Source organism: Myotis myotis, unplaced genomic scaffold (genome assembly GCF_014108235.1).
Source record: "Myotis myotis isolate mMyoMyo1 unplaced genomic scaffold, mMyoMyo1.p scaffold_m19_p_4, whole genome shotgun sequence".
Classification (NCBI taxonomy): domain Eukaryota; kingdom Metazoa; phylum Chordata; class Mammalia; order Chiroptera; family Vespertilionidae; genus Myotis; species Myotis myotis.
In genome coordinates, this window is record NW_023416346.1 from 13674433 (window position 1) to 13697322 (window position 22890).

General features: G+C 39.6%; 1 protein-coding gene across 3 annotated transcripts in view; it reads left to right on the forward strand.

The window, feature by feature from the left end:
* GABRA3 (gamma-aminobutyric acid type A receptor subunit alpha3) overlaps positions 1-22890 on the forward strand; it is a 231952-nt gene that overhangs the window by 58946 nt on the left and 150116 nt on the right. For all 3 annotated transcript variants that reach the window (XM_036305993.1, XM_036305992.1, XM_036305994.1), the window contains one exon: positions 21877-22042. In XM_036305993.1, coding sequence (XP_036161886.1) covers positions 21903-22042 — 140 coding nt within the window. In that variant the 5' untranslated portion in view covers positions 21877-21902. The remainder of the gene's footprint in view (positions 1-21876; positions 22043-22890) is intronic.

A 22890-nucleotide genomic window follows, 5' to 3' on the forward strand; every position in this document is an offset into this window, starting at 1 on the left:
GATTTCTAGAAATAGAGTTACAGAGACAGAACATTTTGTAGGCTTTTTATTTATGTTGCCAGATTTTTTTCTAGAAATGTTGCACAGATTTATGCTCTCATTAATATATATATATATATATATATATATATATATATATATATATATATATATAATTCCTCTCTTGTTCTATCTTCAACAAAATTGTTTAGCATTTTTATTTTTTATTTATTTATGTTTTTTATATTTTTATTAAATCTTTATTGTTCAGATTATTACATTTGTTCCTCTTTTTTCCCCCCATAACTCCCCTCCTCCCAGTTCCCGCCCCACCCTCCGCCCTCACTCCCCACCCACTGTCCTCATCCATAGGTGCACGATTTTTGTCCAGTCTCTTCCCGCATCTCCCACACCCCTCCCCCCCCCAAGAATAGTCATTCCATTCCCTTTCTATGTCCCTGATTCTGTTATGATCACCAGATTATTTATTCACTTGATTCTTAGATTCACTTGTTGATAGATGCATGTTTGTTGTTCATAATTTGTATCTTTACCTTTTTCTTCTTCTTCCTCTTCTTAAAGGATACCTTTCAGCATTTCATATAATACTGGTTTGGTGGTGATGAACTCCTTTAGCTTTTCCTTATCTGTGAAACTCTTTATCTGACCTTCAGTTCTGAATGATAGCTTTGCTGGATAAAGTAATCTTGGTTGTAGGTTCTTGGTATTCATCACTTTGAATATTTCTTGCCATTCCCTTCTGGCCTGCAAAGTTTCTGTTGAGAAATCAGCTGACAGTCGTATGGGTATTCCCTTGTGGGTAACGGAGTTTCTTTCTCTTGCTGCTTTTAAGATTCTCTCTTTGTCTTTTGCCCTTGGCATTTTAATTATGATGTGTCTTGGTGTGGTCCTCATTGGATTCCTTTTGTTTGGGGTTCTCTGCGCTTCCTGGACCTGTAGGTCTATTTCTTTCACCAGGTGGGGGAAGTTTTCTGTCATTATTTCTTCAAATAGGTTTTCAATATCTTGCTCTCTCTCTTTTCTGGCACCCCTATAATTCTGATGTTGGTACGCTTGAAGCTCTCCCAGAGGCTCCTTACACTATCTTCGTATTTTCGTATTCTTTTTTCGTTTTGCTTTTCCAGTTGGGTGTTTTTTGCTTCTTTGCATTTCGAATCTTTGACTTGATTCTTGCGCTCCTCTGGTCTGCTGTTGGGTGTCTGTATAATATTCTTTATTTCAGTCAGTGTATGCTTAATTTCTAGTTGGTTCTTTATCACAACATCGAGGGTCTCATTAGATTTCTTGAGGATCTCACTACATTTATCGGCGGCTTCTAGACAGTTCTTGAGAGACCTTAAAAGTGTGGTTCTGGCCGAAACCGGTGTGGTTCAGTGGATAGAGCGTTGGCCTGCGGACTGAAAGGTCCCGGGTTTGATTCCGGTCAAGGGCATGTACCTGGGTTGCGGGCATATCCCCAGTAGGAGATGTGCAGGAGGCAGCTGATTGATGTTTCTCTCTCATCGATGTTTCTAACTCTCTCTCTCCCTTCCTCTCTGTAAAAAATCAATAAAATATATTAAAAAAAAAAAAGTGTGGTTCTGAACTCTATATCCTCCATGGACAATTTTGTCCTGTTTCTTTGTCTCCGCATTTTTTTATGCTTTCTTGATGCACCCCCTAGTGGTCTTTGTGCGCAGCCTTGTTGTAGTTAAGCCTTGATTGTTGTCGGCAATAGTGGGGGTGATTTGACCTCCAGGCTAACTGGCTATGAGAGTCCACTGTGTCTGCAGTGGGAGCGCTTCTGTGCTGGGTCTCTAGGGTGGTGCTAATCTAGCATTTGCCTGAGGCTATTCGGCAAATGGCTCTGTGCAGGGCTTGGGCGGGGTGGGTCCCTGGGGATCTACAGGGCGGGCGGAGCAAGCAGTTATGGCTGCTCCCCGTTCCGTCCCTAGGGGCTCTGCCTCACAGAGTCCCAGCAACCACTGCAAACCTGCCTTCGATTTCCGACTGAAGCCAGACAGTCCCGCTTCTCCCGTTTGAGTCTGGGTCCCTAGAGACTCGCCCGGATCTGGAGCTCAGAGTCTGAAACTCCCTCCCGATTGAAAACAACAACCGCGCCCTCCGCCGCCAGCCCGCTCCGCGCGCACTCCCCACCTCAGTATTTCACTTCAGTACTGCGCCTGCTCTGAGTCTGGGTATGATATTCTCTTTGCTCCTAGTTGTAGAATTTCCACTCAGCCAGCCTTCCTGTGGTTCCGGATGATGTCCGTTCCATCTTTAATTGTTTTTTGAAGTGGTTGTTCGAGGCAGCAATCTCCGGCGTTAACCTATGCCGCCATCTTGGTTTTTCCCTCCTGTTTAGCATTTTTAAAAGCTTTTGTTTGTTTGACAAGTAAAGTAGTGCTTTAGTTGCATTTCTTGAATCAATATAATAAATATTATGAAAATTTTAGAATTTAATTGTACATAGAACTTATTTTTCTGAATTTTAACTTAAAACATGAGATATACACACATATAAATATCATATAATAAAGCACACTATCGAACTAAAAAGTTTCTTCACAACAGAAAACCACCAACAAAAAAAAGGCAACCAACCAAATGGGAGAAGATATATCCAAAATATATAAAGAATGCATACAACTCAACACCAAACAAACAATTCATTTTTAAATGGGCAGAAGACCTGAACAGATACCTCTCCCTCCCAAGAATAAATACAAATGGCCAACAGATATATGAAAAGATGCTCAACTTCACTAGAAGTAGGGAAATGAAATCAAAACTGTTAGAATGGCTCTTATGAATAAAACAAGTAATAACAAGTGTTGGAAAGGTTGTGGAGAAAGAAGAACCCTCCTTCACTGCTGGTGGGAATGTAAACTGGTACAGCCACTATGGAAAACACTGTGGAGGCTCCTCAAAAAGTTAAGAATAGGCTTGATTTAGCATCTGCCTCACTGTGCCCTGTTAGATCTTTAATGATTGATCATTTAACCAAGATGTTACAGTGATTTAAAGTATATATATTAAGGTATTTGTAAGAGGAAAAAAAGGAATAGAGTCACCATATGACCCAGCAACCCCCCTTCTGGGTTTCTACCTCAAAATTTGAAATCATTTATTTGCAAATATATATACACCCCTATGTCCATTGTAGCATTATTCACGATGGCCAAAACATGAAAACAACCAAAGTGTCCTTTGACAGATGATTAGATTTTAAAAAATGTGGGACATATATATAACGGAATACTACTGAGCCATAAGTAAAGATGAAATACTGCCATTTGCAACAGCATGGATGACTCTTGAGAATATCATGCTAAGTGATATAAGTCAAACAGAAAAATCAAGAACCATGATTTTACTCATATATGGGACATAAAATTGAAAACAACAAATGAACAAACAAATAAACAAAACTCACAGACACAAATAACAGTATGGTGGTTACCAGAAGGAAAGGGAATGGGAGGCAGTAAAGGGTAAAGGGGGCCAAATATATGGTGATGGAATCAGATTTGACTTTGGGTGGTGGGCACACAGTGCAACATACATATGATGTAACAGAGTTGTACACTTAAAACCTATATAATCATATTAACTACTAGAGGCCCGGTGCATGGATTCATGCATGGGTGGGGTCCCTCAGCCTTAACCTTCTCCCTCTCACAATCTGGGACCCTTTGGGGGATGTCGGACTGTTGGTTTCGGCCTGATCCCTAGAGGCCCTGGCATTCCCCAAGGGATAGAGTAGTGCGCGAAACAGCAGGTGGTCGGGGAGGATCCCAAGCCCAGGGCTGGCGCCACACAGCTCCCGCTTATCCTGGCTCCACTGCACCTGCTGCCGCTGCTCAGTAGCACTGCCATGGAAGCTGGAGAGGCTCTTGCTGCTGCAGCTGTGCTAGCCGTGAGCCCAGCTTCTGGCTGAGTTGCGCTCCCCCCTGTGGGAGCACGCTGACCACCAGGGGGCAGCTCCTGCATTGAGTGTCTGCCCCCTGGTGGTCAGTGTGCATCATAGTGACCAGTTGTTTAGGGTTTTATATATATGGATATGTTCTAGTAAGACATACACTTTATTTTCCAAAGTCTTTTTATTTCCAGAAGTAGTGTTTGGTTCTTTTTCAAGTCTCCTAGTTTATTGTTCATAATTTCTTGTTCTCTGTAGATGTTTTATGTTTTTGTGAAGGCCATAGTTCTTATATTATCTGTGTCTGAAAATTCAACATGTGATGTATGTGGTTTGGTTTCTATTCTACTTGTTTTTTGTTGTTTCTTTCTCATAGTGGCTAGGTTCCTAATGTTCTTGGTTATTTTTGTATACTGATTGATGCCTCTGAAAATGTTGTTTATGTGGGTTCTACAAAGCCAAATATGAAGATATTCTCTTCCAGAAATTATTTATATTTACTTCATTAGGTCACTTTGGGCATACGTTCACTCACTTTAAACTAAATTCATGACTTGAGGTTTCTTGGACCAAACAGTAATCTGAATTTAGATTGCAAACCTGAGAGACAAGCCCACCTATGGTTTAAAATCTTTGATGAGTAGTATCTGTCTTTCTGTTTTTATTTGTCCATGTTCAGTAAAAACAAGCAATTCTCCTGCATGCCCCTGGGATTGGATACAGACTCACTTCTGATTGATTAATACACTGAAATTGTAGCTCGTGGAGCATCTGAGCTTATGTGAGTGTCTGTGTGTGTGTGTGTGTGTGTGTGTGTGTGTGTGTGTGTGTGTATCTGTATGTTGTCAGAATCCCCATTATTGGAAAATGCTAAGCTATGGTTTATGTCACAACTTAATTTTTTAACTCTGTTTTTCCCTCAGGTTATTGTTTTTATTTTATTGAGATGTTTTTCTTTATATTTTGATCAATTTTTAAGTCATTGAAGAGTGTCAATTTATGAATGTATCCATCTGTCCAGCTCTGGGTTTATTCCCCCCAAATAATGTTTTGTTTTATACTTTTACCTCTTTATAATTTTCCTTGAGATGGTGCTTTAAAAGAAGTAGTATTATGTGCTATTTAGAGAGCAATTGTCAATTTCTATTTTTCAGTTTTATTAATTATGATGTTTGAATTTGTCCTCATATTTGTCAGTTTAATCTGTTACAAACTGAGTAATGTAACAATTATTGCAAACTTTTTGGTGTGTTTATCTAGATCAACAATATAGTTTCTTTCATTTATCTTTTATTTCTATGTTTTTATTTTATTTATTCCGAAGTAGTGTTACTGAAAGAATTTTATGTGTTGCTGCTAATAGTAGGATTGAGGAAGAATGGCAGGTATACCTGTATATGCCTTAAAGAATAGAGAACAAAATACATTATCCTCAACAGTAGGATAGTCAGTTTAACTTGATGTGATTAGGGGAGAAGGAAAGTAGAAAGAGGAGAGATTGAGAGGTAGCCAGTGGTCACATCAAGTAGAACTTTATAGGTCATGGCAAGTACTTTGGATCCAATGAAAATACATTGGAATATTTTGAGACTGGGATAATATAATCTGGTTTAAATTTTTAAAAGCTCACTCTGGCTACTGTGCAGAAAATTTACTATAGTGGGCAGAGAGACACTTTAGGAGGCCATTCATTACAGTCATGGAAGTTAGATAAGTTTATGGACATTGGAAGTGGTGAGAAGTGGTCATAGTTTGAATCTGTTCTGAAGTCAAAAGGGTAAGTTGATAGTTTGAATGTAGGGTATAAAAGAGAGAAATAAAGGTGTAGGTGTGAACTGGGTATGGGTGGATTTGATGTGGGTGTGTGAAAGAGAGGACTTCTTGGCCTTCTTGGTCTAGTGTTCTTTTCTTTTTTGCTGATTCCCTTTTGGGCTGTTATATTCACTGCTGTATTCCCAGCACTTAGAACAGTGCCTGGTACATATAGTGCTCCTTACTTTTGAATAAATAAATAGTAAGAGTGGTTTCAGTGGAGTAACGAGTGAAAATACCTGATTGGTGTAAGTGGTTTGAAAGAAGGAGAAGTGAGAAAGTTGAGATAGTGATAACAAAAATTATTGAAATGAGCATAAAGCAGTGGTTCTCAACCTTGGCTGCACATTAGAATCACCTGGGAATCTTTTTAAAATCCTGATTTCTGGGCTTCATCCTCCAGAAATTCTATTTCTTTGTTATGGGGTGAATTTAAAAAGATTCCCAGGTGATTCTAATGTGCAGCCAAGGTTGAGAACCACTGATTTAGATAGTCTGTTTCTTTGTTACTAATGTTGTGGCCCCACCCCATAACAAAGAAACAGAATTTCCGGAGGATGAGGCCCAGAAATCAGAATTTTAAAAAGATTCCCAGGTGATTCTAATGTGCAGCCAAGGTTGAGAACCACTGGCATAAAGGGAAGCAGAGAAATTTGAGAACAGTTTGAGGAGGGTCACGAGAGGGCTTTATTTTTTTAATGATGGATGATATTACATCATTTTTATGCTTCAGAGAATAAGCCAGTAGAGAGGAAAAACCTGACAAGTGTAAGAGAAAAGAAATTTACCAAAGTCATAGAGGGGATAAATGATGATGAAAAACATTAAATTTAATTTTTAAAAAAGGAAATTTACTGAAGTAACATCCTTAAGCAGGAGGCAGGGAACAGGATCCACAGCACCTAGATAGCCTTGGTAACAAAGGGAAGATAGAATACTATACATGGCTCAGATTCAGGTAGTTTGATATAACTGATAGTAGGAAGATGAAATCTGATTGTTTTATTTTTCTTGGTAAAATAAGAAGCAAACCCAGTTCCTGAGAGCCTGGGAGGAGAATATTGGAGGTTTAAGGAGAGAAAAGAAAGTAAAAAATGTTATTTCAGAAATTGGGAGAGTAAATTTGTTTGACAAATGTAAAAGGATCATGGGGAATTTGAAGTATGTTGAAGAAAATTTAAAGAAAGTCCACATAGACACACTTATGTATTTTTATCTAGCTATAAGTAGCTACTCATTTGCAGGCCAAGAAATGGATTTAATCAGTGTTTATATTTTCTCAGGCAGTTACAACAGGTCAGAAAGTGGCAAGTGTGCTCAGGGTACATACCAGAGAATGATTATAATTATTTTAATTACGGACTATGTATGTAATCCAAGTAAGGTAAGAAAGGATGTAAAAACATGAAGGTGATGATGGAGAATTTAAAGGTGGCAGGTTCAAGAGATTAGAGGTTAGGAGGATACAAGAATTGACAGTATGAAGGTACTGGATGAAAAGTGTTGGAAAGATGTGGTCAGGTAATTATTTGAGATCCTGGATTTGTAAATAACAAGATTTGGCACATGGGAATGAGTAACTAGATAACAATAGAGCTGAGGTTCACTGGAGGCCAAGAGGTAAAAAACAATGACCTGTACCTTATAGTCACTAAATATTACTGTATGTCAAACATAATGCTGTACATAAATTATGCCATTTAATTCTCACAATACTACTATATGGAAGTGTTGTTACTATCAACCTTTTTGGATGAGAATGTTGAGTCAAATCACTCAGACAATGTCAGATTTCTATGTAGTATATCAAGAACTGGAATTGAGCCAAAACTGGTTTGGCTCAGTGGATAGAGCGTCGGCCTGCGGACTGAAAGGTCCTAGGTTCGATTCCGGTCAAGGGCATGTACCTGGGTTGCGGGCACATCCCCAGTGGGGGATGTGCAGGAGGTGGCTGATCGATGTTTCTCTCTCATCGATGTTTCTGACTCTCTATCTCTCTCCCTTCCTCTCTGTAAAAAATCAATAAAATATATTTTAAAAAATAAATAAATTAAAAAAAAGAAAAAAAGAACTGGAATTGAGATGTTTCTGACTCCAAAAACTTTAATAATGGCAGTGCTTCAAGGATGGGTACAATTAGATGGCCTCAAATGAAACTATGGCGACAAATTGACACAAATGAATGTCAGGAGGACGACCCAAGACTGCAGTGGAGCAGATAGAAGTTACACTCACCTCTGCCCAAGACCAAACTAGAATTACAACTAAAATATAGAACAATCAATATGCATAATAAACAGAAGACTAGCTGAACAGAAGTCTTATAACCAATGATTTACAAAAGAAGCCACATTGAGACAGGTAGGAAGGACCGAGAGGCAAAAAGGACTGGTCTCACTACCACGTTCAACAGCTGAGAATCCAACAGTGTATCTCAGCTGCAAAGGTTCCCCTTGAGGAGCATAGGGTCTCAACTCCACGCTGGGCTCCACAATCCAGAGCACCAGACCTGAGAAGAGGTACCCACATAACATCTGGCTGTGAAAATCAGAAGAGATTCTGTCAACAGGGGAGAGAGACAGGAGGCTGCTAGAAACCGAGATGTTCTCTTAAAGGGCACACAATCTCGTTCTCAGCCACTCACCCTAGGCTCTGGTGGAGGGAGAGCAGCTCAGGGTGGAAAAGAGATGTGTGAGGAGAGACTGGGCTGTGTGGCTCCAGAAAGAGAACTAAAGGGACAGCTGCCAATGTCCCTGTGCTGAGTCCCTCTCCCACACCAGATGCCATTTTTCTTGGGTTGAGCACTCTCCTCCATATGGCACCAGCCTCCCAACTCCCTGTTGTTCTGCGCTGCAGAGTTCATCCCCTCTGGAGGAATCAGCTGCTGGGTCCTGGGTATAGAGGTCCCAGAAGACTCAGGAAGTGTCAGCAACTGAGTTGTTTTGCTCTGGAGCAAGAGCCATTCCCTCCACCTTCCTGAGGGCCTGGCCAGCACCACCCCTCACAGGAGATCCAGTAGCCCCACCCTCCCATCTCCTTGTGGCCCCACTCTGTTGAGCTCTTGCTCTCCAGGAGGTCCTGACAGAATCCAGGACAGACTGAGTAGTATGCTTCTAGGAAAGGGATCATTTTTCTCTTGAATACCTGACCGGTGAAGAGCAATCCCTTCACATGGCCAAATCTTGCTCATTTAGTGTCTGATGAACTCTGCTGGCCTCCCCCTGATGATTCCCTGACATCCTGCCCCACCACAAAGGTCTGCAAGAACCCAGTGGAAGGCAGCTATCCTTGGTGTATCCTGGGACTTTTGCTGAGTGAACTCAAAACCAGCAATGGCACTAAGTATTGTTTCTTCCCTCAAGAAACAATAAATTTTTCAAATAAACAATGTAATCCTACAGATCACTATCAATCAGGTGAACACCACTTGCTTCTGCCTGGTGACTCACTAAGAACCTACCTCAAGCAATGCGTGTACTGACTAAGCCTAACAGGCAGCTGGCAGGCAGAGGCAGGTGGAGGCAGAACTTAGGGTGCCTTGGGCCTGCCTCTGGGTCCTCTTTAAGAATAAGAGCCCAGCTGGTTTGGCTCAATGGATAGAGCTTTGGCCTGTGGACTGAAGGGTCCCAGGTTTGATTCCAGTCAAGGGCACTTGCCCCGGTTGTGAGCTCTGTTCCCAGTAGGGGTGTGCGGGAGGCAGCCAATCAATGATTCTCTCTCATCATTGATGTTTCTACCTCTCTCTCCCTCTCCTTTCCTCTCTGAAATTAATAAAAGTATTTATAAAAAATAATAAGGAAAAAGGGGGAGGCATTGATATAAAGAATAAAATGATAATAAATATGAACCTGTCAATAATAGCTTTAAATGTAAATGGCTTAAAAGCTCCAATCAAAAGACAGGGTAGCTGAATGGATAAGAAAACAAAACAATATTGTCTATAAGAGACCCAACTCAGAACAAAAGACACAGGCAGACTAAAATTAAAGAGATGGAAAAATATATGTTATGCAATAAAAAGCTGGGGTAGCTACACTTATATGACAAAAACATTAAACAAAGGCTATAATAAGAGACAAAGAAGAACACTACATAATGATAAAAGGATCAAACCAGTAAGAGGATATAACCCTTGTAAACACACTCTCAACCTAGGAGCACCTAAATATATAAAGCAAATTTGTATGGACCTAAAGGGAGAGATCATCAGTAATACAGTCATAGTAGGGGATATTAATACACCACTGACATCAACTGATAGATCTTCTGGACATAAAATTAACAAGGAAATATTGGCCTTAATCTACACATTTTATCTGATAGATTTAATTGATATTTTCAGAGGATTTCACCCCAAAGTAGCAGAATATACATTTTTTTTCAAGTGCACATGGTACAGTTTTTATGATAAACAATGTGTTAGGACACAAAATAAGTATCAGTAAATTTAAGAAGATTGAAATCATATCAAGCATTTTCTCTAACTGTGATGCTATGAAACCAGAAGTTAATTTAAAAAGAAAAACCTAAAAATACAAACACATGGAAGCTAAATAACATGTTACTAATAATGAATGGGATGGCAGTGAGATCAAGGAAGAAATCAAAAGATACCTTGAAACAAATTAAAATAAATACATAGCAATCCCAAATTTGTGGGATGCAGCAAAAGCAGTCCTAAGAGAGACATTTATAACATTACTAGAGGCCCGATGCACAAAATTCGTGCAAGGATAGGCCTTCCTTCCCCCAGCTGTCGGCACTGGCTTCCCTCCGGCTGCCTGGACCTGGGCTTCCCTCTGGCTACTGGCAGTCAGCCCCACCCCCGCCCCCCGCCTGTACCCACCTTGGCCTGGCACTGCCCACGTCCAACCCCAGCCCCCCTTCCCCCTCAATTGATCTTCCCGCCGGCCAGTGGCCTGGGCCACCCTCTGCAGGCAGGTAGTGGGGTTATGGCAGGGCCCCCCTGGTCAATCACATCACACCCACCTTGGCTGGCCTGGCGCCAGTGCATGTCATAACGTGGTCATCCAGACAGTCGTTCTGCTGTTCAGCCGTTTGGTTGATTTGCATATTACACTTTTATTATTATAGATAGGCTTCCCTCAAGAAACAATAAAATTTTCAAATAAACAATGTAACCCTACACTTAAAGGTACAAGAAAAAGAACAATAAACAAATTCCAATGTGAGTAGAAGAAAATAAATTTAAAAAGTCAGAGCAGAAATAAACAAAAGAGAGTCTAATAAAAATACAAAGATTGATTATTTGAGCCTGGCCAGTGTTGCTCAGTGGTTGGTGTCAACCCAAGAACCAAGAGGTCGCTGGTTTGATTCCTGGCCTAGGCACATGCTTGGGTTGCAGGCTCAATCCCCAGTAGGGTGTGTGCAGAAGGCAGCCAATTGATGATGTTTCTCTCTCATTGATGTTTCTATCTATTCTTCTCTTTTCCTCCCTCTGTAAAAATAAATAAAAACATAATTAAATAAACGATGGAATACTATGCAGCTATATAAAGGAAGGAACTTCTACCATTTGCAACAGCATGGATGGAGCTGGAGAGCATTATGCTAAGTGAAATAAGTCAGTCAGAGAAAGATAAATATCACATGATCTTACTCATTTGTGGATTATAATGAACAACATAAACCAATGAACAAAAACAGATGTAGAGACAGAGAAGCATCGATCAGATGCTCAAAACTCAGAGGGAAGGCAGGGGAGGGTGGGGGTGAGGGGGAAAGATCAAAGGACGTGTATGCATGCATATAAGCATAAGTGATGGATGTGTACAACGGGGTGAGGGTGAGGGCAGGATTGGGGGGGATGAGGGGACATTGGGGGGATAAGGACACATTTGTAATATCTTCAATAAAGGGAAAAAGTATTTTTTTAAAAAGTTGGGAGATGATGGATTAGAAAACTGTGGTACATCTACATGATGGAATACTATGCTGCCATAAAAAAAGAAGGAATTCTTACCATTTGCAACAGCATCGATGGAATTGGAGAGCATTATGCTAAGTAAAATAAGCCAGTCAATGAAAGAAAAATACCACATGATCTCACTCATTTATGGATAATTAAGACCATTATAAACTGATGAACAAAAATAGATACAGAGGCAGAGCAACATTGAACAGTCTGTCAAACTACAGCAGGAAGGCCAGGGAGGGTTGGGGGGGGCAGTAAGAGATCAACCGAAGGACTTGTATGCATGCATATAAGCTTAACCAATGGACACAAGACACGGGGGGTTATGGGAGGCCAGGGGAAGGTCAAGGGGAGAAATGAAAAAAGGAGACATATATAATATTCTTAGTAATACTTTAAGCATTAAAACAAAATTTTAAAAAAATAAAAAATAAAAATTACATTCAAAGAAAAAAAAAAGAATTGGACCAAAGGACTTCTATGCATGCATATAAGCATAACCAATGGACACAAGACACTGGGGGGTACGGGAGGCCAGAGGATTGTCAAGGGCAGGAAAAAAAAGGAGACATATGTACTACTCTTTGTAACACTTTAAACAATAAAACAAATTTTTTTTTTTAAAAAAAGAGTTGGTTTTCTGAAACAATAGAAAAGATTGATAAACCTTTAACAAGGCGAGAGAGAGAGAGAGAGAGAGAGAGAGAGAGAGAGAGAGAGAGAGAGAGAGAGAATCCAAATAAATAAAGTCAGAAAGGAAAGAGAAAAAGTAACAACTGACACCACAGAAATATAAAGGATATGAGAAAATATTATGAGCAACTATATACTAACAAGTTGGACAATCTGGAAGAAATGGATAAATTCCTAGAAATATATAATCCCCCAAAACTGAATCAAGGCCTTAGCTGGTTTGGCTCAGTGGATAGAGCATTGGTCTGCGGACTGATGGGTCCCAGGTTCATTCTGGTCAAGTGCACGTGCCTGGGTTGCGGGCTCGATCCCCAGTAGTGGGGGATCGAGAGGGATAGAGAGTTAGAAACATCGATGAGAGAGAAACATCGATCAGCTGCCTCCTGCACACTCCCTACTGGGGACATGCCAGCAACCAAGGTACATGCCCTTGACCGGGATCGAACCCGGGACCCTTGAGTCTGGGATGCAACCAATCAATGATTCTCTCTCATCATTGATGTTTCTAGCTCTCTCTCCCTCTCCCTTCCTCTATGAAATTAATAAAAACATATGTAAAAGAAACCCAAATCAAGAAGAAACAGAAAATTTAAACAGACTGATCACAAGGAATGAAACTGAAGCAATAATCAAAATGATACCAACAAACAAAAGCCTTAGACCAGTGGTTCTCAACCTTCCTAATGCCACGACCCTTTAATACAGTTTCTCATGTTGTGGTGACCCCCAACCATAAAATTATTTTCGTTGCTACTTCATAACTGTAATTTTGCTACTGTTTCTTTTTTATATTTTATTGATTTTTTACAGAGGAAGGGAGAGGGATAGAGAGTTAGAAACATCGATGAGAGAGAAACATTGATCAGCTGCCTCCTGCACACTCCCTACTGGGGACGTGCCAGCAACCAAGGTACATGCCCTTGACCGGAATCGAACCCAGGACCCTTGAGTCCGCAGGCTGATGCTCTATCCACTGAGCCAAACCGGTTAGGGCTTTTCTACTGTTATGAATCGTCATGTAAATATCTGATATGCAGGATTTATTTTCATTGTTACAAATTGAACATAATTAAAGCATAGTGATTAATCACAAAAACAATATGTAATTATATATGTATTTTCTGGTGGTCTGATATGCAGGATGTATTTTCATTGTTACAAATTGAACATAATTAAAGCATAGTGATTAATCACAAAAACAATATGTAATTATATATGTGTTTTCTGATGGTCTTAGGCGACCCCTGTGAAAGGGGTCGCGACCCACATGTTGAGAACTCCTGCCTTAGACCAAATGGCTTCACAGATGAAGTTTACCAAACATTCAAATTAGTAACACCTATCCTTCTCAAATTATTCCAAAAAATTCAAAAAGAGGGAAGACTCCCAATCTCATTTTATGAGGCCAGGGATTATTCTAATACCAAAACCAGATAAAGATGCTATAAAGAAAATTACAGGCAAATATTGCTGATGAACATAGATGTAAAAATCTTCCAACAAAATATTAGGAAATCACATTCATCAATACATTAGAAATATCATACACCATGATCAAGTAGGATTTATTTTGGGATACAAGGTTTGTACAATATCCACAAGTCAATTAATATGATACACCACATAAACAAAATGAAGAATAAAAATCATATGATCATATCAATAGATACAGAAAAAGCATTTGATAAAATCCAGCACCCATTTATGATAAAAAAAAGACACAACACAAACCTTTCAGCAAAGTGGAAAGAGAGTGAATTTATCTCAACATAATAAAGGCCATATATGATAAACCCACAGCTAACAACACACTGAAGGGGGAAAACTAAAAGCATTTCCCATAAGATCAGGAACAAGACAAAGATGTCCGCTTTCACCACTCTTATTCGACGGAGTTCTGTAAGTCCTAGCCACATCAGTCAGAGAAGAGAAATAAAAGGCTTCCAGGTTAGAAAAGAAGAAGTAAAACTATCATCATTTGCAGATGTGGTGATACTGTATATAAAGAACCCTGAAGATTCCAACAAGTAAAATATTGGAACTTATAAACAAATTCAGTGAAGCGGCAGAATAAAAAATAAATATCTAGAAATCAGTTGGATTTTTATGCAGCAATAATGAACTACCAACAAGGGAAACAAAACAATCACTTTTAAAATTGCATTAAAAATACCTAGGAATAAATTTAACCAAGGAGGTAAAAGACCTGTACTCAGAAAATTATAAGATACTGGAGAAATTGAAGAAGATACAAATAAATGGAAGCATATATCATGCTCATGAATAGGAAGAATTAACATTGTTAAAATGTCCATACTACACAAAGTGATCTATAGATTCAATGCAATTCCTATCAAGATAACAATGGCATATTACACAGAACAAGAACAAATAATCCAAACATTTATATTGAACCACATAAAAATGTGAATAGTCACACCAATCTTGAGAAAGAAGAATAAAGTTGGAAAAATCACACTATCTGATACCAAACTGTACTACAAGGCCATCATAATAAAAACATCATTGTATGGGCATAAAAACAAACTTATAGATCAATGAAATGGAATAAAGTCCAGAAATAAACCTACCCCTTTATAGTCAATTAATATTTGACAAAAAATGCAAGAACGTACAATAGAGTAAAGACAGTCTATTCAATAAATGGTACTGGGAAAATTGGACAGATACAGGCAAAAATAAATAAATCTAGACCACCTTCTTACACCATATACAATAATAAACTCAAAATAGATTAAAGACAAATATAAGACTCAAAACCATAAAACACCTAGAAGAGAACAGGCAATAGAATTTGACATTTCTTTTAGTAATATTTTTTTCTGATATATCTCCTTGGACAAGGGAAGCAAAAGAAAAAAATTAACAAATGGACCTCATAAAACCAAAAATGTTTTTGCACAACAAAGGACACTATCGACAAAATGAAAAGACAGCCCACTGAGTGGGATAATATATTCACCAATGATACATCTGTTAAGGGGTTAATATCCAAAATTTATAAAGAATTTAGAAAACTCAACACCAGAAGAACAACAATCCAATTAAGAAATGGGAAGTGGACCTAAATAGACACTTCTCCAAAGAGGACATGGTGATGGCCAATAGACATATGAAAAGATGCTCATTGTCACTAATAATCAGAAAAATTTAATTAGGACCACAATAAGATTTGACCTCACACCTGTCAAAATGGTTATCATCAATAAATCAACAACCAAGAAATGGTGAGGATTTGGGGGAAAAGGAAGCCTCATTCACTGTTGGTGGGAATGCATGTTTGCACAACCACTATGGAAAATCATAATTATGGAATTTCCTCAAAAAATTAGAAATGAAACTGCCTTATAATCGAACAATTCCACTTCTGGGGAGTTATCTGAAAAAACTCAAAACCTAATTTGAAATGATATATGCACTCCTGTGTTCATTGCAGCATCCTATGTAATAAAAGGCTAATATGCAAATCGACTGAACAGTGGAATGACTGGTCACTATGACGCGCACTGACTACCAGGGGGCAGATGCCCAATGCAGGAGATATCCCCTAGTGTTCAGTTCACTCTCATAGGGGGAGTGCCGCTCATCCAGAAGCCAGGCTCATGGCTGGCGAGGGCAGCGGCGGTGGCGGGAGCCTCTCCTGCCTCCGCTGCAGTGCTAAGGATGTCCGACTGCCAACTTAGGCCCACTCCCCCGAGGGCACCTGGACTGGGAAAGGGCACAGGCCGAGCTGAGGGGACCCCCCTGAGTGCACGAATTTTGTGCACCAGGCTTCTAGTTATTTCTAATAGCCAAACTATGGAAGCAATACAAGTGTCCATCAATAGACAAGTGGATAAAAATACAGTGGTATATATTTACAATGGAATACTTCTTAGAGATTAAAAGAATTAAATATTACCATTTGCTACATTATGGATGGACCTAGAGGTTATTATGCTAAGTAAAATAAGTCAGTCAGAGCAAAATGCCATATGATTTCACTTATATGTGGATTATAAAAAACAATATAAATGAACATCAAAACAGAAACAGACTCATAGATACAGAAAACAGACTGATGGTTGCCAGCAGGGAGGGGTTTGGGGGACTTGGTGAAAAGGTGAAGGGACTGAGAAGTAAAAATTGTTAGTTACAAAATAGCCATGGGGATGTAAAATGTAGCATATGAAATATAGTCAGTAATATTGTAATAACTATGCATCGTGCCACCTGTGGTACTGAAAATGGGGCGGGGGGGGGGTAGTTTGTAAAGTATATGATAGTGTAGCCACTATGCTGTATACCTGAATCTAATACAAAATAAGATTTAATATGAACTGTAATTTAAAAATAATTAAAATATTTTAAAGGTTAAGAAAACGATGACATTAGGATTAGGTTAGAGTAAGGATTAGGCTTAACATTTGGGTTGAGGTTAGATTTAAAGTTAGTGTTAGAGTAAAAGTTAGGTTTAAGGTTGAGGATAGTACCAGGGTTAGGTTTAAATTATGGCTAAGGTTAGAGTTGCATTTAGGATTAGGTATAAGTTTGGTTTTAAAATAGGAATGTTTAAAAATGAAGCCATAGTTAAAGGGGTTTTATTGAAAAGGAAAAGTAACAAGTTTACATTTTTAAATTTAATTTAATTGTTTAAAGTATTACAAATAGTAGTACATATGTCTCCTTTTCTTCCACATTGACCTTCTCCCGGCCTCCCCTACTCCCCGGCACATGTCCTCCCCCTGCCCCCCCCCCCCCCCGCAGTGTCTTGCATCCACTGGTTGTGCTTATATGCATGCTTACAAGTCCTTCGGTTGATCTCTTACCTCCTCCCCCAACCCTCCCCAGCCTTTCAGCTGTAGTTTGACAGTCTGTTCGGTGCTTCTCTGCCTCTGTAGCTATCTTTCTGTTCATCAGGTTATAATGTTCTTTAGTACCCATAAATGAGTGAGATCATGTGGTATTTTTCTTTCACTGACTGGATTATTTCACTTAGCATAATGCTCTCCAGTTCCATCCATGCTGTTGCAAATGGTAAAATGGTACATCTACACCATGGATACTATGCTGCTATAAAAGAGAAGGAATTCTTACCATTTGCAAGTTTACATTTTTTATAAAAAGAATCTGAGCCGAAACTGGTTTGGCTCAGTGGATAGAACGTTGGCCTGCAGACTGAAAGGTCCCAGGTTCGATTCCGGTCAAGGGCATGTACCTTGGTTGCGGGCACATCCCCAGTAGGAGATGTGCAGGAGGCAGCTGATTGGTGTTTCTCTCTCATCGATATTTCTGACTCTCTATCTCTCTCCCTTTCTCCCCGTAAAAAATCAATAAAATATATTTTAAAAGAAAGAATCTGAGTTTTGGTTCAATGTATATAGTATTTTTTCATAAATTAGTAATAAAAAGTTTCTAATTCAGGTATTATAAAAATATCCCTGGCTGGTTTGGCTCAGTTGGTTGGGCGTTTTTCCATGCACTGAATGAAAGGTTGCCAGTCTGATTCCTGGTTAGGGCACATGCCAGGGTTGCTGGCTGGATCCACAGTAGGGGGCGTGCAGGAGGCAGCTGATCATTGTTTTGTTCTCACATGGATGTTTCTCACTCCCTTCCTCTCTCTCTCTAAAAATCAATAAAATAAAAAAGAAACAATACAAATTTTCAATAAATAAATGAATAAATAAATACATTAATTAATTAAAAACACTGGTGGATAAATTGAGACATAACAAAACACATAGTGATATCCTATCTAATAAAAGACAAAAAGGGTAATTGACCGTACCTTCACTACACTTTCCATTGGCTAATCAGGGTGATATGCAAATTAACCGCCAACCAAGATGGCGGCCAGCAGCCACAAAGCTGAAGCGAGCAGGAGGCTTGCTTGCTCCAGTGATGGAGGAAGCCAAGCTTCCCCGCCTGCCGTGGCCCGGCTCTAAGCTCTGAAAGCAACAAAGTTTCAGTTATAGAAACTAAAGAAACCCCAGATACCTGCTTTCAGCAGGCCATGGCCACAGACCTGGAGCTGGCTCTCAGCTTCAGTGACAGCAACAAAGTTTCAATTATAGAAGGTAAATAAATCACAGAATAAAAGAAAAAAGAAAAAAAAAGAGAGGCTGGGAGCTTCAGTTGCCGGCCAGCCTGAAAACGGCCCTCAGCCCCTCACCCAGGCTGGCCAGGCACCCCAGTGGGGACCCCCACCCTGAAGGGGGTGTGGCTAGCTGCAAATAGCCATCAGCCCCTCACCTAGGCTGGCAAGGCACCCAAGCGGGACCACCACCCTGATCTAGGACACCCTTCAGGGCAAACCAGTGGGCCCCCACCTGTGCACCAGGACTATATCCTATATAGTAAAAGGGTAACTTGCAAACTGACCCTAACAGCAGAAAGACTGGGAATGACTGGTCACTATGACACACACTGACCACCAGGGGGCAGACGCTCAATGCAGGAGCTGCCCTCTTGTGGTCAGTGCGATCCCACATGGGGGAGCTCTGCTCAGCCACAAGCCAGGCTGATGGCTGCCAGTATAGCGGTGGTGGCGGGAGCCTCTCCTGCCTCCTCAGCAGAGCTAAGGATGTCTGACTGCAGCTTAGGTCTGCTCCCCGCTGGCAAGTAGCCATCCCCCGAGGGCTGCCAGGTTGCCAGAGGGATGTCTGATTGCCATCTTAGGCCCAATCCCTCGGGGAGCAAGCCTAAGCCAGCAGGTGGTCATCCCCCGAGGGGTCCCAGACTGCAAGAGGGCACAGGCCGGGCTGAGGGATTCCTCCCCCCCCCCCGAATGCACAAATTTTTGTGCACCGGGCCTCTAGTAGGCACATAATGCTCAAGAGAACCTTTGCTGTAACAGTATGTATTCCATTTATAATGTGAACTAATATATTGGGTGGCTCCTGCTTTTGTACATAACTATTTACTCCAGTTTGCTACCATAGTGTAATAGCAAATGACTAATAAAGAATACTTTTGCCCCTTCAAGAAAACACAATTCTGTTAGTATGTCTGCCTTCTCTTGGACCATGGCCCTCTGTTCCTGCTTCATGGGAGTCTGCTATGCTAGCATAGCCATCTGCTCATATCAGGGTTGTCATGATACACACATTTTATGTGCACACATCATAGTTAAGGACTAATATACCAAATACTTCTTCACATGAATCATGGTTGTCTAAGCATATACAATAGTTGTCTTAAGCTACATAGATACTTTATTATGCTTAAAGGCTCTGTGTTCAAATGTCATCCTTTTCAGTTTATGCACTACAGTAACTAGAAAATTCACCAATTTTGTCATGAGAATTTTGGGTTTCTGATCATTTCTATGGTCCTTATCTGCACTTCTTTGATGGTCATCTGATCATGTACCATAGATGTATGCATGTTCATTTAATACTAATATCTGCTAATATGCTACAGTTCTCTGTACAGGGTTGGACTTGTTTTGTAGAAATTTGCTAACTTGCGAAGGATATCTATTCCAGTAGTATGTAGAATTTTAATAACCAAGATCATCCCAATAAATTTAATTTAAAAATTTAATCATGGTAAAAACAATAACAGGTCTTAAATATTTAAATGCACATTTTAGTAGTGTTACATATATTCATATTGTTGTACAACAATCCAAGAGGTATGCTTTTTACAGTTTTTAAAATATGTTTATATTGATTTTTAGAAAGAGAGGCAGGGAGAGAGAAACACCTATGTGAAAACAAAACATATATTGATGAGAAGGAAACATTGATTGCATGCCTCCTGCACGCCCCCTATTGGGGATCAAGCATGCAACCCCTGCATGTGCCCTGACCATGAATCAAACCAATGACCTCTTGGTGCATGGGTCGATGCTCAAACACTGAGCCACACTGGCTGGATAGGTGGCATGCTTTTGATAATGTACAATGTCTTAATGGAGTGAGTATCAGGTCCCTCTTCTCTTGTTCAGTGACTACTATGCTCATGTGCTATGGTTTTCTGACATTTAGCATGGTTAAATTGTTTTACCATACATATCTCCACATGCATTGTAATAATGAAGCTTGCTAACAAAGTGCCATGGTAGTTGGAGGGCACATATTATCTCCAACTTCTTCTATATATGATGCAGTCTTATCATGCATAATGATTATTTGAACATGCACCTTAGTCATGAAGTTAATATAGAATTCTTCTCTTTTTATGTATCATACTATATATCATCGTATCTGCTTCCAAATCATGGGTATTTGCTTCTGTTCATTAGCACCTAGTCTTAGTGTGGAGGTTTGCTGCTTATTTATCATGATTATTTGAATGTAACTCATGCTAGAATAGCACAGTTGCACACACACTATTAGTCTCTTTGCTTGTGCAGCATGGCCATCTTCTCCAGGATCATTACTTATGCATTTATGTTTTTTGAGCACCCACCATGGTTCTTTCTTACATTCCGTGGATCATTTCTGTAATTTGGACTTATATCCTGTACCATGTCTCTTTGTTCCTGTAAAGTAATTGTCAATTGTGTATGATGGTTATCTAAGCATTGATGTTTGTTATGTGATCATACAACATTAGGATCTTCCAAAGCACTATGGATATTTGGACATATATTATGGTTTCTGACTATATTAGAGTTGTCTGTGCATACACCATATTTTCTTACTTATATTCCATGACCTGTTCTGTTCATTTCTGTAAAATGACCATCATCTCCTATACAGCTATGAATCATGAATGCCACAGCACATATATTAGATTGACAAGAAATTGCCATTGTGAAACAAAATTGTTGCATATTGGTCCATAATTTATGTGATACAACCTAATACTATGATTACTTTATATGTAATGTGGACATTTCATTATGTCAGAAGTCCACGTTCTCCAGTATCATATTTTTCTATGCCTATACCAGATTGTGTTGGGGAGCCTGTAGCTAGTATATTAAATTAAGAATATTCAAATTGTATAAACTGCATAATGAGGAGGCAAAAGCCACCCACACAGGGTTTTCAGGAAAATTGTTTAACTGTATCAAGATGAGAATCAATCCTAATTATGCTCTAAAGAGATTCCAGGTCTTAATATTCTGGTGTTTTCTACAATCCTTAACTACGGCAAAGGCATTTGTGGCAGTAGAGATCAGAGAGAAGTGGTAGAAAATAAAACGAAGGCATGAGATATTATTTTAAATTTTTGGATTATAAGAGGTGACTGAGGCTAAGAGAAATTCTGTGAGTCACCTAATCATAATAAGGCAAGGAAAGAAATGGAGCTGTAACCTTAAGGCTACTGTTTACTGATTTAGAGTTCTTTACATTACCTTTACTTAGATGGGCTCTGGTAAATTTAAAGAGGGGTAGGTTGGAAATGAATTTTGGTGACATTGATTAACTGGAGAAAAGAAATTGTCACATCAAGCATTAAGTAACTAGATACCAAGGAAGTTAAATGAGTCTAATAGAGTTAAAATCTTTTTTGAAATTTCTTCTTTCTCTTTCCCCTTACCTACTATTTACCCTTTTTCTTTCCCTCAACATGGATCTCACAGGACTCTCCAAGTTGGTGCCTAAGAAGATGATAATCAAAAAAATGAGTTACTTCTACATGACCAGCTTTGGGCTTCTCTTCCTGATGAATATTCCCCCTGAAACAACTGGCCAAGGGGAATCAAGACGACAAGAACCTGGGGATTTTGTGAAGCAGGATATTGGCGGGTAAGATGGCTTAACTCTAAGAAAAGAATCCTGTGATAAATTCTTGTCTTAAACAAAAATTTTTATTATTTTTCCAGATGAACTAAAGGACTCTGGTCCTTGATACTAGACATTGCATTGAATTTGTAAAAGCATAAACAGCTCAGACTTTCAAGGTAGAAAGAGATCTCTTGGGCAACTTCCTAGCCCATGTTTGAATTCTCTCTATAACACCCAAAAGGCAATTCTGTCCAGTCATTTGCTCTCAGCCTTTCATCTGTCCTTTTTATTTATTGGCTCTGTCCTATTAATATTTAAATGTGATCAAGAATCTTCCATCTTAAATTTAAACTTTCCTTCAGATGGTGCCTTAAATCTTTTCTCCTCTTTACAGTCATCTTTAAAGGAGTGTTTTTCTTTGTTTTTTTCTATCTTTCACTCTGCTCCACTGGTGCTGACTTCCAACCCCAGAATTCTAAGGCAGCTTAAGCAACCAACATGGCCAATGTTGACTCTGTTGCTAAAATGATCACTTGTCTGTTCTTACCTATATTTATAAAAGGCTAATATGCAAATTGTCCCCTTGGGAGTTTAACCAGGAGACCGGGAGTTCGATCACTCGCTATGATGTGCACTGACCACCAGGGGGTGATGTGGAATGAATGAAGGCCCGGCCCATAGCTGGAAGGAAGGCTCCAGCTGGCAGCCAGAAGGCCCTGATAGACGCTGATCGCCGGCCAGGCCAAGGGACCCTACCTGTGCACGAATTTCATGCACTGGGCCTCTAGTACAACGTAATTTCTTTAGTACCATGTGGCAACATTCCGCATTGTTGACTCTTTACTCCTTCCTTAACTCCTTTTTCTTAT